The sequence below is a fragment of the Periophthalmus magnuspinnatus genome, chromosome 14, assembly GCF_009829125.3.
Source record: "Periophthalmus magnuspinnatus isolate fPerMag1 chromosome 14, fPerMag1.2.pri, whole genome shotgun sequence".
Lineage (NCBI taxonomy): Eukaryota > Metazoa > Chordata > Actinopteri > Gobiiformes > Gobiidae > Periophthalmus > Periophthalmus magnuspinnatus.
Genome location: NC_047139.1, coordinates 13021382 through 13039591, shown reverse-complemented (window position 1 = coordinate 13039591; position 18210 = coordinate 13021382). Strand labels below are relative to the sequence as shown.

The window sequence follows — 18210 nt, the reverse complement described above, 5'->3', positions numbered from 1 at the left end:
GTCATGGAATGCAAAGGGTTAAGTGACCTTTGACTCCGGTGTGGGTGGACATTGACGAAATATGAAACCCAGGATACTAGCTAGCGTGAGGTGATGGGCAAACAAAAGAGGATTTAGGTGCTTTGAAGTGCTAACCTGAAGGGAGCACATCTCTGTTGACTGAGGCTGCATGGGGCGACATAATGGAGTTGTGTAATTGTTGGAAGGTTCACTGGTTAAAAATAAGGGTCTGTACACTATTAAATATTTAGGATTTTGTGACCTTTCATGGAAACATCTAAGTTTTGGTCCTTCACAATGTACAAAGTAGAATAATGTTTACGTAAAAGTAATTTAAACTTTGATTTTGGGGTATTCAAAACACAGCAAGAAGTGAGGTAGCGTAAATGAGGTTAAAAACAATAGCTGCTAGTGTCAGACTTGGGGTGCATGTTATTGAAGGCAGTCTGAGCAGTGAAATCATCTAATAGAATTACTCAAAACACTAAAAAAAGCATGTGATTTTGAATTTTCCAGTTTTGTGATGTCACAAGTAAAAGTCCAGAAATCTCCTGTGTTGTTTGTAAATCCATAAATCAAAATTTGAGTATTTCTGCCATTAAATCTCACTCTTTACAACTGCATACTTCTTTTAACAGGTCAAAAAAGTTGCTGACCCTAGCTGTGGCTTGTTTATTGAGTAGTGATTCTCCCTCCTACCAGCAGAGGGCGTCTTAACCCCAGTACCTAGTATAAGAGTACAATCTGTTCAGTTTATTGTTTCACAGGAAATATTTAGTGAGAGACGTTTCTAAATTCTAAAGGTACTCAAGAGCATGTTTAAAGGTCAGTATTAATACAAATAATGCATAAATCTCCCATAAGGGCCTATGTGTTGATCACCTGACTAAAGGAAAAACATTTGAACACTTCCAATATTATGCTGTTTTCTGATCTATCTTATGTTGTTTCCTTATCAAAACCACACAGGTGTAATACACAAACCTTTTATATTGAGGCGGAGTTCTTCTCTCACACATAAAACACGCTGTTCCACCTTGTGATGTCATGTGGCTAAAAAGGTTTTTAATTTCCATACACCTTCACAATAATCATTTGAATAATTTCAGCCCTGGAATATCCAGTCTCTACTGAACAAAATGTACCACTTCATGACATCGCAAGGTGGAACAGAGCATTTTGAGCTTTAGAGATGTAAACTGACTAATAATAAAGGATTATTCAAATATGTGTGAATGAAAGAAAACACAACTCCAGATATGTTTTAGGTTACAGCATTTTAACATGACTTAAAGCTCACAAGAGTCAGTTTTTACATAATATAGGACCTTAAGTGTAAAAGGCGATGCAAAAAAACGTGACTACACACCTCCATTGTTGGTTTGCTATGAGTTATGGTTCTGTATACATTTGTTGCAGTTTCAAATCTTCTAATTTGGGGAAAATGATCAAATTTGGCTTTTCATATCAGCCCTGGTTGCCCTGGTGTCTAAAGAATGGACATCGTGGGCCGTATACGCTCCCACACAGTCCCAGTCCTGTGTACGGCGCTGGCTGTTCACTTGTGTGTGTTGTTGACCGCGTCTCAGCCCCAGCGCCTCGGCTCCAGTGCACCTCACATAATGACTGCAGCGGCCTCACCTGGAGTCTCCATCGATCGGCACCGAGCTGCTCAACAAGTGGCTAATGGAAACACACATCCACGCCACACACAGGAGTAAGAGTACACGCACTTATACAGGCAGGAGTACACACAGGAGTAAGAGTACACGCACTTATACAGGCAGGAGTAAGAGTACACGCACCAATACAGGCAGGAGTAAGAGTACACGCACCAATACAGGCAGGAGTAAGAGTACACGCACCAATACAGGCAGGAGTAAGAGTACACGCACCAATACAGGCAGGAGTAAGAGTACACGCACCAATACAGGCAGGAGTAAGAGTACACGCACCAATACAGGCAGGAGTAAGAGTACACACACCAATACAGTCAGGAGTAAGAGTACACGCACCAATACAGGCAGGAATAAGAGTACACACATCAATACAACCAGGAGTACACACAGGAGTAAAGAGTACATGCACCAATACAGGCAGGAGTACACATAGGAGTACATGCAGGAGTACACAGAGGAGTACATGCAGGAGTACACATAGGAGTACATGCAGGAGTACACATAGGAGTATATGCAGGAGTACACAGAGGAGTACATGCAGGAGTACACATAGGAGTATAGGCCATAATACACGCAGGAGTATACATAGGGGTACAGACCAGGGTAAACGTAGGAGTATATGCAGAAGTACGTGCAGGAGTACCGTCAGGAGTACACATAGGAAGGAGATGCGGATTACATGCGGATTACACACAGGAGTACACGTAGGAGTACATGCAGGAGTACACGTATTTGAACTTTTACATTTTAGGTTAATTTTATTTTATTTTTTAAACAATGTGACTGTGGTGGGAAATGTATATAGTTACAAAATAGTGTATACCTGCATTAAAATGTATTGTTCTGCTCCGTGGTCAGAGTACTGTCTTCTGAATACTCTAAACTTGTGGACTAGTGGAGACTTGTGGAGACTTGCATTTGATTCTGATTACAAGAACTTAAAATGACTCATGAATATCTTTTTTGTATAAATGCACAAAAGGTGTTTAGCTGAAGTATCAGGTTGATGCTCATTAAAAGTGCTGTACCTCATTTTTTATAATTTTTTTTACTGTCTTAAAAATGTGGAAAAATCTAACTAGTCAATTTTTAAACAGTACATTTTGCAGTGAATTATTATATATATTTTTTTTACACAATAATGTAATGTAAGTATTTATAATCCAGGCCTCTGATTGGCTCACGTGTCCCGTCACTTCACATACATTAAGTTAATTTCACATGGCTTATACCTCTCAGTCTCTACGGCAGCCTTGAAGGGACATACCTACATTTACACAAAAAAAAAAAGAGTTCCACCCACTCTCGACATCACAGCCCCGCACTTTGTCAATATTTACCTCTCCAGTTCCATTTTTTTTTTTTGCTCTCCCACACCCCTCCCTCGCCCCCTATCTCCGCTCCTTCTATCACTCCTTCCTCTCCTTCTCCCTCTTCTCTCGCTTTTATCATCCGACAGTTGAGTAAAGTGCGCTGCCAGACAGTGATTGATCCGGCGCAGAGAGAGCTTTGGCTAGCCTCCCCCTCTCCTCTTCCCCTCCGCCCCTCCATCCCTCCTCCCCCCATCAACCTACGAACGCGCGGCCCCGCTCCTCATAGATTTTTAAATTAGTGTCAGCTTTTGCCCCAAAGATGTGTTATTGACTGATGAAATAGAAACTGCGCCGGCAAACACTCGCACGGCTCCCCCCTTGAGTTTTCCCTCAGCCTTGGTAATTGAAAAAGTGCGGAGGGAAAAGTGTGTGTATGCGTGCGTGAGTGTGTGTGTGTGTGTGTGTGTGTGTCGGTTTCGCGCTTGTGTACGGCTTCGGAACGTCGGTCTTTATCTCGGCGGGAAGAAAAATGCCGAGCGCGGAGAGAGCGGATTGAAGTGTAGCGGAGGAGATGTTTATCGGCCGCGCGCACACCTAGGCCCAGACAACAGCGTTACAGGGCGTAGAATCCTGGAAATACAGAAGGGAGAGTGGGGAATATGATCAGAAGTACTGTTATGTAATAGTACGGGCACGTGTCGGGGTTCGCGTTTACAAAGGGGTTAGCGTGTTGTAGCAGGAAAATTGGAACAAATGGTGAGGAATGTCAGTCGGTCGAAGAAGGTTAGACCCAGAAGTGAAGCTAAAAGTGCTTTTCTTGAAATTTGTTTTAAAGAGACTTTAGTTTTAGGACCATATAGTAATGACTAACAATAAGGTCAGCGTCTTAGAGTTGCAGTAAAGTAGAGATTGAGATGGTGACATGTTTCATATTTTTTGGGAACTAAAACAGTGTTAGTCTCCGGACATAAGTCGCTGTTCAATGTTTGGGCAAAAAATGGTGAGAAATGCCAGTCTGGGAAGAAGGTTAGGGCTAGAAGTGAAGTAAAAAAGTGCTTTTGTTGATGTTTGTTTGAAAATTTTGGTAAGATTTTAGTTTTAGGACCATATAGTTGGACTAACGATGATAAGGTTAGCCTCCTAGAATTGTCAGAAACACATGCATAATAAGTGTACAGTAAGTTTGGTTTTTTGGGGGTTTTTTTTCTGTCTCTTTGGCTACAATTTACAAATTTACAAGCTATTAACCATCATGTTATAATAACTGCACGGCCTGTGTTTACAAAGTGGCTAGCAAGTTGTAGCAGGCAGATTGGCGAATGGTGAAATGTGTCATATTTTTGGTAACACTTGTTGAGATTGGATAATAACTAGAACAGTGTTAGCCTCCTAGCATAATTGCCCAAGTCATTGTTCAAGATTCTGGCAAAAAATGGCCATTTACAGGGTAAATTTTTTTTAGTTTTTATAATTTTCTGTTTCTACTGTAATGATGACTTCATATACAGCTGATAAAGGCCTATAATGCATAAGTGCTGATAAAGTACATATTTGTTTATGTTTAGTGGTTTGTTTGTTTTTTGTATTTGTTTTTTTACCATAATTTACAGTGTAAGTAGTTTATTGTAACACCTTAATTAGCCTTAATAAAGCATGAACAAAGACTTGATTCATAATAAACAAATAGATTGAAGTGTAGCAGAGGAGATGTTATTTGGCAAAAAAGACAATACTTGTATTAAGTCAACATGACATTTTTTTTAAATATTGTTGAATCAATTTTTGTTTTGAGATTAGCACCATTACACAAGTGTGATTTGTTTAAAGTAGTTAATTATAAACTACTTAGTGTTAAAGGAATTTCAAATGGTCATTGATAGTCTTTAAAGCAGACCTATTATGCAAAATTGACTTTTCAGAGCTTTTAACCATGTTATAGTTGTTTCCTTCTCATTTACTCTCTCAAAGTTGTATTTGGAGTGATTTGTGCATGTTGGAGCAGTCTTTAATCTCTTATTTTCAAGATGCCTTATTCCTCTCTACTTACTTCGTTTTCCAGTTTTGCTTTCTTAATCGGTGATACACGTAGGATTCGGCAGCGTCGCGTCGTCATTTTGGTGAAAATGAAAAAAATACATAAATCTGCTACTGTCTTGTGTGATCGACAGCCGTCCATCAGAGCTGCCGACATCAGCTCCCATTGAGCACCACAGTTTTCTAACACGGACGTCTGCGGATTGTTTCTTTATTAAGTGGTTTTAGATGAATATTGCTATTTTAAATGTACGATCCACAGGTAGATTAAACCTATGCAGCAGGCTCAAGCACAATATAATTCTTATGTTCATTATCTTATAGCTTGGCAGTCATAATAAACTAAAATTAAATGTAAATACATGCCACTTTTTCCAGTTAAATCGTAAGGTAAAATGTTTTAATGGAAAACGGCGGTATAATATAAATAGTGTCGATAAGTCATTTTTGAGTGTAGCAGAATAAATTGCTATACTTGGCACTTTAAAGTTGAGCTGAAATGGCTGTGAAGTGATTTTAGGTCATACTGTTGCATAAAGTGGTGCGTACTTTGAGGCCTAATTTTCCCTGTAGTTTCACGATCCTCAGGAGGACTTTTGCTCCTCGGGGATGTGAATGTTCTGTCCCATGTGACGGAACGAAACACAGGAAGGAGCCCTTACGCCCCAATTACCTCTAACTTCTACCAAAACATCTGTGCTAAAACTACACAACTTTTAATAACTATTTTGGGTCGTGTCTTCTCAATTTGTTTGCTGTGTTTTATTATATTCTACTTAAAGACTCCATATGATGCTCCATTGCACCTGCTGTTTTTATACTTTGACAATGTTTAAATCCAGGCTCAAAACAGTTCTGTTTAGCTGTGTATCTGTGACTGAAAGGTTTTTATTCTGCACTTTTCTCCTTTAATGTTAATTTTATGTTGATTATTGGTGATTATTTATGTTTTGCCTCATCATAGATCTGACCTGTAACTTGGCCTGGTAGTGTCTTTACGATAATAGAGAAGTTTAACTCCAAACTATGGAACTTTCCAGGCAATGCAATAATATCAGAGTTGAGAGAAGTCACATGTCTTTTTTTTTTTTTTTTTTTTGCAACTGAGCTGATGTGAGCTGATGTGACAAAGTGCAAACAATGTCTAAATCCAACTAGCTCATGCAATGATAAAAGTGTGGCTGACAGTTTCGTTGACTAAAATATTTTTGTCATCATTTTCGTCAGTGTCATGTTTTTGCAGACCAGGGGTGGATGAGGTACTCCATTCTGTTAAGTAAAAGTAGTAAAAGTATAGATGCAGAGGTAAAAAGTTACTCAAATGAAAGTAAAAGTATCATATGAAAAAAATCTCCTTTAGTATTCAAGTAGCCATTTAAATATGAGTAATTTAATTTAAGAGTAAAAAGTAAAAGCATTTCACACAAGCTAATTTGCAAAAGTGTTAAATGTAATGATACTGTTTTAAAAATAATACATATTTTGGTCAGCAGTTACAATACAATTTTTATTTTTTCTCTTGAATTTTGTGTATTTATTTTTGTTTGCTTAAAGCCAAAACTTGAACTGTTTCCACGAACATGGAAAAATAACCCCTCAAATCATATGTAAAGTACTTTTTACTTTTCAGTTCAGTTCAGAAATGTAGTGGAGTAGAAAGTACAGACAAGTGCTCTCAAAAATAGTGAAGTAAACGTAAAAGTATCCACTGTAACATTTACTAAAGTACAGATACCTAAACATTTTACTTAAGTATGTACTTTATTACTTGTAAATAAAAACTAAATACAAAGTAATCATATTGACTAAAACTATGACTAAAATTTGATATTTTTGTCGACTAAAAATACTGACATTTTTGTCAAATGATAAACTAATCATGAAATGGATGAAAATGGAGTGAGTGGAGCTTTTTAGTCCTCGAGCTCTAAACCAGACCATAAACAAACTCAATGTCTAATAGTTAATATATATATTATATATAATAGTTATATATATATCTGGTTGACAAAACTATCATGCAATTAATGGAGTAAATTGCCATGACAACTAAAACAAAAAATTATTTTACTAAATATATGTATTAAATTTAAAAAAACACACACAGGTGCCTGGATTTCATTAGACTAACCTGTTTGTTTTGTTGTTTGTCTCTAGGCTCAGACATGGCCATTTTCTGCCTGCTGTGTGGGAAGCGCTTCCAGACGCAGACGGCCCTGCAGCAGCACATGGAGGTGCACGCCGGGGTCCGCAGCTACATCTGCAGCGAGTGCAACCGGACCTTCCCCAGCCACACGGCCCTCAAGCGCCACCTGCGCTCGCACACGGGTAAGGCCACGCAGCTGTTCAGTTTATACATGCACCTATTCGGTTTAAAAACCACATGTCCCCCCTCACAAATAAGACCATGCAGGTGTTCAGTACTATACAGCTGTTCAGTTTATACATGCAGTCATTCAGTTTAAAAAGGACATCTCCTCAAGTAAGACCATGCAGCTGTTCTGTCTCGTCTAACTGTTCAGTGTATAGTAGCTGTTCAGTTTGTACATGCACTTTTAATCACACATAGGTCAGACTGTGGCAGGTGTTTAGGTTATGCATCCACCTTCATTCCAACACACGTAAGACCATACAGCTGTTCAGTACACACATACACGTACCTCCATTCACAAACGGGTATGAGCATGCAGGTGTTAACTTATAAAGCTACCCCTGTTCACACACAGGTAAGAACATGTACGCGTTCAGGTACTCATAGTGAAAAAAACATCTTACAGCTGTTTCCATTCTCCAGAAATAATGCGTGCATACAGATAAAGATTCATACGGCTGTTCAGCTTCTTTGAGTTCATGTTCTTCAAGCAACATATCAGTTCACATGTAGCCAAGAGCATACAGCTGTACAGTCCTCCAGCTCACACATAGTTAAAACTCCATGCAGGTGTTCAGGTTCCCCTAGCCACTTTTGGTAACACAAGTTTGTCTCTATACTAAATGTTCTTTATTCACATTTCCCCAGTGTCACTGATGTTGACAATAAAACCATGCAGGTAATCAGTTTCTCTTAGCACTCTAGCGCCACCTTCGCTCACAGACAGATAAAAACAGCTGGTCTAAAAGCAGACTGCAGTTCAGTTTAGGTGAAGCCAATTACCTGTGCACTGGGGAGACCCTCACCGAGAAGGGAAATAAGAGAAATCAACATCCAAGGTTGTCTGCGTCGACCCAAACAAAAATATTGCGTAATATCAAAGTGAAGAGCAAAGATGGAAAAAAAAAATCACCAGTCAATATTTGTAGTTTTTTGCTTAGATTTTTTTGAATACATTTTAGTAATTTTATTTTTTTTTACTGATTTGAAGATGGTGTTTCATATATATATATTAATGCCAATAATACAGCACTCTGTTTACCATTTTTCAAAGTAATTATTTGAGATTTTCTAGTTTGTTGAGGATTTCTACCTGTTTGTTTTTTTCTTTTTGTTTTTGATGTTTTTACAAGCAAAAAAAAAAGTAGTTCATTCACTTGCAGTAGTCCAAACTTATTCCTCACTTACCTTATCCATTCCGAGCATCCTCCATGAATTTATAAGTGATTTTCATAACTTAAAGAGACCAGTGCATTTTGCCATCACGGTAATATTAACAACAAGTATGCTAACGTGCACTTTCTGATTATCGACCAATATAAAGCTTTATAATTCGATGCAGGCAGTACACAGCTGAGTTATACCATATATCTGTAATGGGGTTTTCTCTGTTGTCATTTTATTTACCGTGTAAGGTGACCTTAGGTTTCTCTTCTAAATTAAATTTGAACATGTTGCCATTCTGATTAACAGAGCTGCTTAGATAAATATGATGCAATGAGCTAGAAAAAAAAAATGATTCAGACAATTTCTTGACAGTTTTATTTTTTATTAGTTCACACTGTCTTAAAAATGTGAAAAACAGAAGTAGTTCATTTTAAACGTTCTGCAGTGTTTCAGAGTTATTCCTCGCTGAACTTATGCGTTGCAAGCATCCTGTTTATTCACCCTGATGACTTTATAAGTGCAACTTTTAGAATTTTACCATCACGGTATTGCTAACAACGGGCATGCTAACCGTGTACTACCTGATTCTCTGAGTAAACAACTTTATAGGTAGATGCATACAGCGCACAGCAGACATATTTTATTTTTTATATCTGTACTGGGACAAATTTTGTACAAATATATGAACAAAAAAAATTTGCATTAGACATTTTCTTGACATTTTATTTTTCATGAGTTTTCTTAGCAATCTACATATTACAAAAAATATATATCTAATAACGTATGTTTACATTTGACAAGAATTCTTTCAGGCATCCGGCTCGTCAGCCATTTTGAATGCTTTCACCTTTGTATCTTTATCATCATGTTCCCTCAATGGGCCTACTTTTTCAGCCGTACCCCTCCTCTCGGCGCTGCAATTTACCGTAGCTCGCCGCGTTTTGTTTACAGTATTTCACCGTGTATTAGCGTGAATGATGTCCCCCGCACGAATACACCGCATTCACTTCGCCGTCGTCAAATGAGCCGCTAGCATATTTACACTAGCTGTTTATCCCCCACCGCGCCGAGGCCATGCAGCTATTCAGTCCGTCGGAATACAAACAAATAGATCCCATTTTGTGAAAGAGGATGCTCGTTTCGCTCCCTACGTCCTCCTTTCCTCCCCTCCTCTCCTCCCTCCCCACCTCTCTCCCTTTAGCTAGCCGCCTGTCTGCGACCTTAAATAACAGTCTCGGTGTCACATGCGATTTAGCTCAGCGGCGCGCGGATAAATATTTGAAAGGAGAGCTAGCAAGATGAGAGCGGTGTCCAAGCTATTTACAAGTCAGTCCGGATGCAACGGTTACAGGAGAAAAAAGGGAGAGGAGAGGGGAAGGGGTAGGGATGGGGTGGCTGGGAGGGGGCACACTAGAATACATGTAATAGGTAAAGTAGATGGTGGTGTGATGGTATTTTTTATGTAGTGAAAATCAGTGACATTTGAATTAACGCGAGAGAAGCAACAGCAAAAAATAGCAAGAAGCCTCATTAAACGGCCTGTAGCTAGATTTTTTTATGCAAAATTTGTCCTGCCGCAGAATAGATATGTACAAACAGCTCTTGAGGTCAAAATTAGTCCACTGTGTATTGTCTGCGTCGAATTATGAACTGTTTTATTGTCCTATGATCAGGAAGTGTGTGTTAACATGCTAGCTGTTATTACACAAACACTATGCTGGCCTCTGAAAGTTGTGAAAAGTGCTTATAACTTCATCGCAGTGAGAAATTAGGATGTTCAGAGTGCATAAGGTAAGTGAGGAATAACTTTGGACCACTGCAAACTGTTTCTTAGAGCATGAAAAACAAAACTAGCTCACAATACAAACCTGTTTTTCTTTAAAACGAACTAGAGTGGGGTTTCTGAGGATATGTCATATAACAGTTATTCACAATAGAAAACAAATAAAAATTTGCAAAGATTTATGGGCAAGAGTGCTACGTGGATGTGTAGAGATTGTTTAAAATTGTCCTTGTGGTGTCCTTTGGTCTTCAGTATAGGAACCAGTCTCAAATACAAAGGAAAAAAACTGAGGCACTCAGGAAGTACAAAATAAATGTAAAGCTTTTATTGTCACATGGCAGATAAAAGATAGGCATGTTTTCACATTTGGTGCAAAGCTCATGTATGCCTCTGAAACATGAATTAATAAAATGCTATTAACATTATATAGAGGCCTCTGATATATGTGTAAGAATATACTGACACTGACAGTGTGCATTTTATATTCAATGCAGTTATACTAAATGCACACTATGATGGTGTGTGTAAATGATAGGAGAAATTAGGTCTAAATAAAAAATTCAAAATAAAAAAACTAAAATAAAATAAAAAAACGAATACATAAAATTTAAGAAAAAGTTTTTAAAAGTTCAAATAAAAAAAAAAAAAAGTAAAAATACATAAAGTGTAAAACTGTCTTGCAGAGTGTGTTGAGACCCAGTATTGTTGAGTCTGATGCAACAGGCTGTAATATGCACCATTAATATGTTTGAAGGTCATGTGAGTCATTTTATCAATATAATTGTTCATATTTATTTTTTTCCGGATGGCAAAAGTTACAGGTGAAATTTTTGATGCATCACGGTGTCCTTGAGCAAGACATGTCACCCACCACGTACGAATGCTATAGAGACTGTAGCAGGTTTTAGTTCTTTTTTCCCCCACAGTATCACAAGTGCATATGAACTGAGAATACTCATTTCTTTTAAAAAGACACAGCATTATAGTTTAAAAAAATCTAGCATATATATATATGTGTATATATATATATATATATATATATATATATATATATATATATATATATATATATATATATATATATATAATATAATATACACAAGGGCCAAACGTGTCTAAATTGAACAATAGTTCTCATATAATTTGTAATTGTAAAAATGTCCTTTATTTTTAAGTTTAAACTGTCAGAAAATTGTCTGTCTTGTGCATAAATTGTCCTTGTATTTTGGATGTGTTGATTACATGGTTAGAGGAATTCTGTTTAAGAACTCAGCGCTACTTGCTGTGTTTTTTTTTACTTGTCTTCTCAACTTTTTTTTTCCACAAACTGACACTTAACAGATGTAAAACAAAGATAAATATTTACCAGAGGTACTATCCCACCAAACCAAGTCATAATTAGAAAAACATGAAAACCTGTCACATTCACTTTGAGATTTGACGAACCCGCTTTTATCTGCAGATTATAAAAAACAAAATAAAACACAAATTTCTGCAAGTCTCCCATCATCACAGCTCTCCCAAAATAGTCCCCTACCCCTCCCGTGGACCAGACAGAGCACGACGCGGTTACACTTTGATGTTAATAATCTCATTCCGCCAGAGTCAAAAATAGACAGGATGATTCAGGCTGCGGGCTCACCTACACAAGGAATGTTTACTGCCGACAAAAAGTAGTCCCCTTATCTCCTGACAGGGCCGGCGGAGGTGTACCGACAGCTATAGGTGTTTGCAAAAGAAGTGCCACTTAAAGGAGGGAGATCCGGCTCTCAACAGGTTTGATCAAAACAAAGGTCGTGTCAAGGTCGCGGTGCAGATGGGTGAGGGTATGTACAGCAGCAGAAGTGGCAGTAGTAGTAGTCTGGTTAGGTTGTCGGCTAGTATTGGGGTGGATAATACACATATTTTACAGGACGAGAGATTGAGAAGTTGTTTTTTTTCCTCATTTTACATTTTTAAATATTTTTGAGGTAACACTGAAAGGCACCGTACCTGTTCCTAGTTCATTTTAAACAGTTTGCCACGGTCCAAAGTTATTCCTCACTTGCCTTATGCTTTCTGAACATCCTAATTATTCACTGTGATGAGTTTATAAGCTCTCACAGCAACACGCTAACAACAACTAGCATGCTAACACGCACTTCCACGCACTTATTTTGACCTGAAGACCTGCCTGTGTGCAATGTATGTAATAAAAAACACCTTTAATTGGGTAAATGTTAGATGGATATGTTCAGTGTGTCATACCGCAGAACATTTTACAGCAACAACAACTCCATGGCGACAAGAACATGACAAAAGCCCCAATAGAAAAGTTCCGCAGTGCACTGTAAACCGAGCACATTCGTCTCATTCAACGCAACCTCACCGTTTAGCATGACAACCACATCGTATTCTCCCTAATTGACCCTAAATCCGTAATCTTTTAATTGTATTAGGCAGATCTGGCACCTTCTTGTTTATTTATATATATTTTGTTTTGTTTTTTTACCCGGCTGTAGCATTCATTAATATTCCAGCGTCGTCAGTGTCTCGCATGCAGAGTTGCGTTGTTTTGTGTGATCACAGCTGTATTTGATAGCCGACCGCGGTACAAAAAAGGAAGAGGGAAGAGGTCGGGGGGGAGGAAATGGGAGGGGGAGTTGGGGGGATACTGAATCGGGTGGGGCAGGGGAGGAGGGGTGCAGGCGTAACATGTAGCGGATGCCTGATTTACAAGTCCTTTCCGTACATAATGATGCCTACGCTAGTGTCCGCGGGCGCATCTCTTCCTGGCCAGAGGGGAGGAGGAGGAGGAAGGGGAGAAGGGGTGGGAGAGGGGGGATAGTGTGGGTGAGACGCAGGTGGCGGCGATCAGGGGCACCCAAGGGTCCACTTGGCGAGTTCCAGCTCGCCGTGCCGGCCGGGTGCCCGCGTGTCTGCCATGTGGGGGGACATTGGAGGAGAGAATCGTGGAAGAGGGGTTATAGTTAAGTGGTATTTATGATGTTAGTACTAAAAGTGAGGTCAATCATTTTAAAGGACCTGTACACATTTTTTTTTCCTTCATGTGTTTGATAAAATTTGTTTTGTCCCAGTACAGATATATTCTATAAAAAGGTTGAGGTTTAAAAAAAAATGTAGCTATGTACTGTCTGTATCTAATTATAAAGCATTTTTCTGTGCGATAATCAGAAAGTGTGCAATCAGCATGCCAGTTGTTGTTAGCTTTACGGTGACGGTCTGGTGTCTGAAAGTTGAGGAAAGCGCTTATAAACTCATCATGGTGAATAATTAGGATGCTCTGAATGCTTAAAGTAAGTGAGGAAGAACTTTAGACCACTGCAAACCTTTTAAAATGAACTAGTTTTTAAAGACAGTAAAAATCAGGTACAGTGCCTTTCAATTTTATATGGAAACGTAAAATTAAAGGTATTACATTAAAGGTGCATTATGTAACTTTTCTGGATGCAGGTCTGTCAGATTGAGGCTCTTGTTCTTTATAATTATTTAATATATTTCACTTGCACCTTGCCATGTAATCTTAACTACTGTAAGTTCAGGGATTTTAAATTGAAATATAATTTGAATATAATTACACATTTCTCCATATGTATTTTGGCACACATTCGTAGTACAGTTGCTGATGTATTTATGGGCCATATATCTCTACTTTGGTCATTTTTGTACATAGAAAAACATATATTCCACTATAAACTGATGGTTTTAAAGTGTAATTTCAAATTGTTTTATAAGGTTTATGATTGTGTACAAAACCACACACCTGTGCATAATGAAGAAGTGCACACTTAACATGCTAGTTATTGGCTTTACTGTAATGGCAAAACTCCTCTCTGAAAGTTGTGTGAAAAGCTCTTATAAACTCATCGTGGTGAGTGATTAGCATGCTCGGAATGCATAATGTTAGTGAGGGATAACTTTGGACCACAGCAAACAATTTACAATCAGCTAGTTCTGTTTTTCACGCTGTAAAACGGTAAAAATCAGGTATGTCTTTAAAACAAAATGTGTTGAACTACTATTAAAACATAGTGATCGTAGCATTCGCATTCGATTGAATTTACTTTACTACATCACCTCACCTCTGCAACAAAAAAACATTTAACTTGTCTTTTTTTTCCTTTTTTTTGACGGAGAGGTGGAAAGACGCAGGTGGCGATGATCGGGGCAGTGGGAGGTGGGGGGATGTACCCAAGGGTCCACTCAGGCCCCAGTGCTCGTCGCCCCTCCTGCCATGTGGTGACAGGACGGTGCAGGGTGAGGAGTGGGGTAGGGGGAGGAGAGGAGGGAGGACGGGGGGGTGACACTCACAGGACTTGTCCCATTATTGCGCGGGCCCCCCGGAGGATAGGCCCGACAAAATGAAGTTCTGTCTCTTCCACCATGGGGCCTTATCGAGATTATATAGGCTCCGGGGGTGCAAGGGCATAGAGGCGCGCTAGGGGGGACCTCTAGTGGTGGTGAGAGGGAAGAGGTCGAGTTGTTGGACAAGGAAGTCATTTTATTTAAAGGAACTATATGTACTCTGTGCTCTTATTATTTAAAAAAGAGAAAAGGAAAGGTATTACAATCACAACTGACTCTGGGTTTAACCTGCAGATAGAAGACACATACACATTTTTCTATTCTCAGTGTATGGACAGGCCTCATGTGAAAGATCAAACCTCCAGAATTCATTGGCTGCAGGTGCTGGGGTTTAGGTCGTCAGATTAGAGAGAGTCCTTTTAAGTTTAAACCACAAGGATTTCAGCTTTGAACCCAAATGAGAGACTCTTGTGAGGCTCAATCTACTTTCTGATTGGATAATGATCCCGAGAACCAAAACGCCAAATTATAACAAACAACTTGGACATCATGTCAAGTGTTTTGCTAATGAACAATAAATCAGCATGCTAGTTGTTGTTAGCATTAGCGTAATGACTATTCTGGTCTATGAAAGTTGTGAAAAGTGCTTATAAACGCATCAGGGTCAATAATTAGGATTCTCGGAATGCATTAGGAAAGAAATAGGTTTGAACCACTGTAAACCTCTTACATGTAAAGGGACAAGCTAAGTCTTTCCTGTTTTTAAGGCAAAGCAAGTTTATTCGTACAGCACAATTCATACACAAGGTAATTCAAAGTGCTTTACAGAATAAGAAAGACATTAAAATCACAGTACAACAAACCAAAATATAAATAATCACAAATAAAATTAAGACAGTACAAATCAGGTGGAGCGTTTTTTAAGTATGTTGAAATATTAATAATGAAACATACTTCAATCCTAAATTGTTATGCTATATGTACATACTTTTCATAAGAGCTTTCATTTAATGTCAACACATGTCAGCACCGGTGAATAAGCTAACATAATGGTGTTTATGTGACACTATGAGACACTCGGAGTACTGTTTGAATGCAGTACTGTTATAATGGGTGATGACATTCCTCTCTCTCTACATCAAGCACGAGTGAATGACTACATGTGTGAAGCTACTTAAAGCAATACTCTCATACAATCATTATCCATCATTCTGTGTAAAGTATTTATTTAAATCCAGGTACTGACCATTGACAACTGACCATTGTAGGGATAACCCACAAGAGGTGCCATTTTGGAGAAGCCCTGACTCAAATACAGTTTTTTGTGTTTGGCCGTTTCAGGGTCAGGTTAAATTCGAGGTCAAATGCAAAGATTGTCCTTCCCGTTTGATCCATACAGGGTGAAATACAAAAGATAAATTCAAATATTAAGTGTAGCTTAAAGGAACAGTATGTATTTTGATTTTAAATTCCATAAACTGAGCCTCTATACCACATGTGTCAAACTCAAGGCCCGTGGACCAAATGTGGCCCGCCACATCATTTTATGTGGCCTACGACAAAGTAAATTAAAAGGTATGACTGTCTTAAAATGTCAGTTTATCAGGAGATATACAGTTAAACAGCCATTTTTATGTCTGTACAATATTTGTAACTTGAATAAGTAATAAATATAGAAACGGTTAATTAACAAGATTAGTGACATTTATCTTACAGTTACATCTGGCCCTTTGAGAGCAACCATTTTGTTGATGTGGCCCTTGGTGAAAATGAATTTGACACCCCTGCTCTGTGCCAATCAAATACGACTTTGATAACATTCCTTTAGCTGATGTATCCTTAATTACAAAAACAATGGACATGATGATGTTTATTTTTTGACGTTTTGTTTCTCAAGATTATCCAATCAGAGAGCTACATTTCTCTTTTCACGTGTCTATATACTGAGAAAAACGTGTATGTGTCCTATGTGGAGTAAGTCAGCGTGTTATCGTAATATTATGGCTTTACCAGTTTATCATATCTCACTATTACAACACCAGCACAAACAACAACCGCTCTTTACCTTGTGACATTTAAACACAGTCGCCTCCACCGCAGAATCAACAGGACATGAGCATAAACAGGTCTCCATAGGTTCCCCTCCATAGCATCTCCTCTCCCCTCCCTCTCCCGTCTTCCCCCCCTCTTCTCCTCTCTTTTCCCTGATTGGAGCTCTAATTAAAGGCAGGTGAATCTGGTCCCGCGTCGTTGTTATTCCGACGGCGTAGCACCCGGCCCTCCATGATGGATTGTGATCTTCGGCATCGCTAGAAAGAGCACGGCGCGGAGTACGGAGGCGGCCGCTGATAACTTCATGCAGACAAATAAATACTGTCACTTGTATTGATTTTTTTTTTTCTTTTTTTCCCTTTTTTTTCACTCTGGCTCTTTCTTGGTTCCGTACACTGCCTCGTCAGAATGGGACACTCATCTTTCACGGTGTTGAGATTGAATGAAGTGAAAACATAAAGGGGAGTAGATATAATGGAGGTGTCACTGTGCGATATAATCCTCCAGCTAAGCACAAAGTTTTAAAAGTGTTCCCATGTCTGTAGTAACCGATAATGGAATAATGACCAATAACATAATCATTTTTGTCAAGTTTAAAGGGAACATATTATGCTATTTATGTGATCTATGTTATAATGTTGTTTTCTCTCAAACAGAAAACACTTTGTTCCACCTTGTGATGTCATGTGGTGATCCAGGAGGTGCTCCATTGTGTTTTTAAACTGCATACACCTTCGCTAGAATCATTTGGATCATTTCAGACCTGGAATTGCCCATCTCTACTGAACTAAAAGTAAAAGGTAGCTGCTAACTTTAAAACTACCACTTCATGACATCATAAGGTGGAACAGAGGATTTTAAGCTTTGGAGATGTAGACAGACTAATAAAGGTTAACGTGTGAATGCAACAAAACACAACTCCTGATATGTTTTTGATGGGGTAATAATATTATAACAAGGCTTAAAGCTCAATAATATATATAGCGTAATATAGGACCTTTAAATGTAATAACAGGCCAATAATCTAATAACTATGGTGAGCCAATTACATAATAACATCTTGTCAATAATATAATAAGTCGGTGGCTATCAAACTTTTTCACGAGTACAACCAAAGAAAAGATTTAGCCTTCTGAGTACTGCCAGATCTAAACCAGGTCTATAACAAGATTGTAAATCTAATCTAGAGCTAAATCAGCTCTAAATGTGGACTACACTGCAGATCTAAACAAGAAATTATCCAAAAGAGGACAGAAAAGTGGATAAAATGAACTCAAGAGCCCTTTAAAGGAGCAGTAGTACATGTACCTCAGTTTGAGAAACACTATGATGATGTAGGAATTATTTTCAAACTGTTATTACGTTATTGCGTCACTATAGATAGATTACATTATTGGCCAGTATTTCGTCATCGGTTTCCTCATGCGTCATTGAAGGATGGGTCAAATGCAAACCAGTGCATCTTAATTTATTGTAAATTATGACGAGCTCTCAGTCTGGTTGGAT

At 38.5% G+C, this 18210-nt stretch overlaps 1 protein-coding gene across 2 annotated transcripts in view; it reads left to right on the top strand.

Moving 5' to 3' along the window:
- The window catches only part of zbtb16a (zinc finger and BTB domain containing 16a), a 238221-nt gene that overhangs the window by 202108 nt on the left and 17903 nt on the right, over window positions 1-18210 (top strand). For both annotated transcript variants that reach the window (XM_055226546.1, XM_033977966.2), the window contains exon 5: window positions 7184-7354. In XM_055226546.1, coding sequence (XP_055082521.1) covers window positions 7184-7354 — 171 coding nt within the window. The remainder of the gene's footprint in view (window positions 1-7183; window positions 7355-18210) is intronic.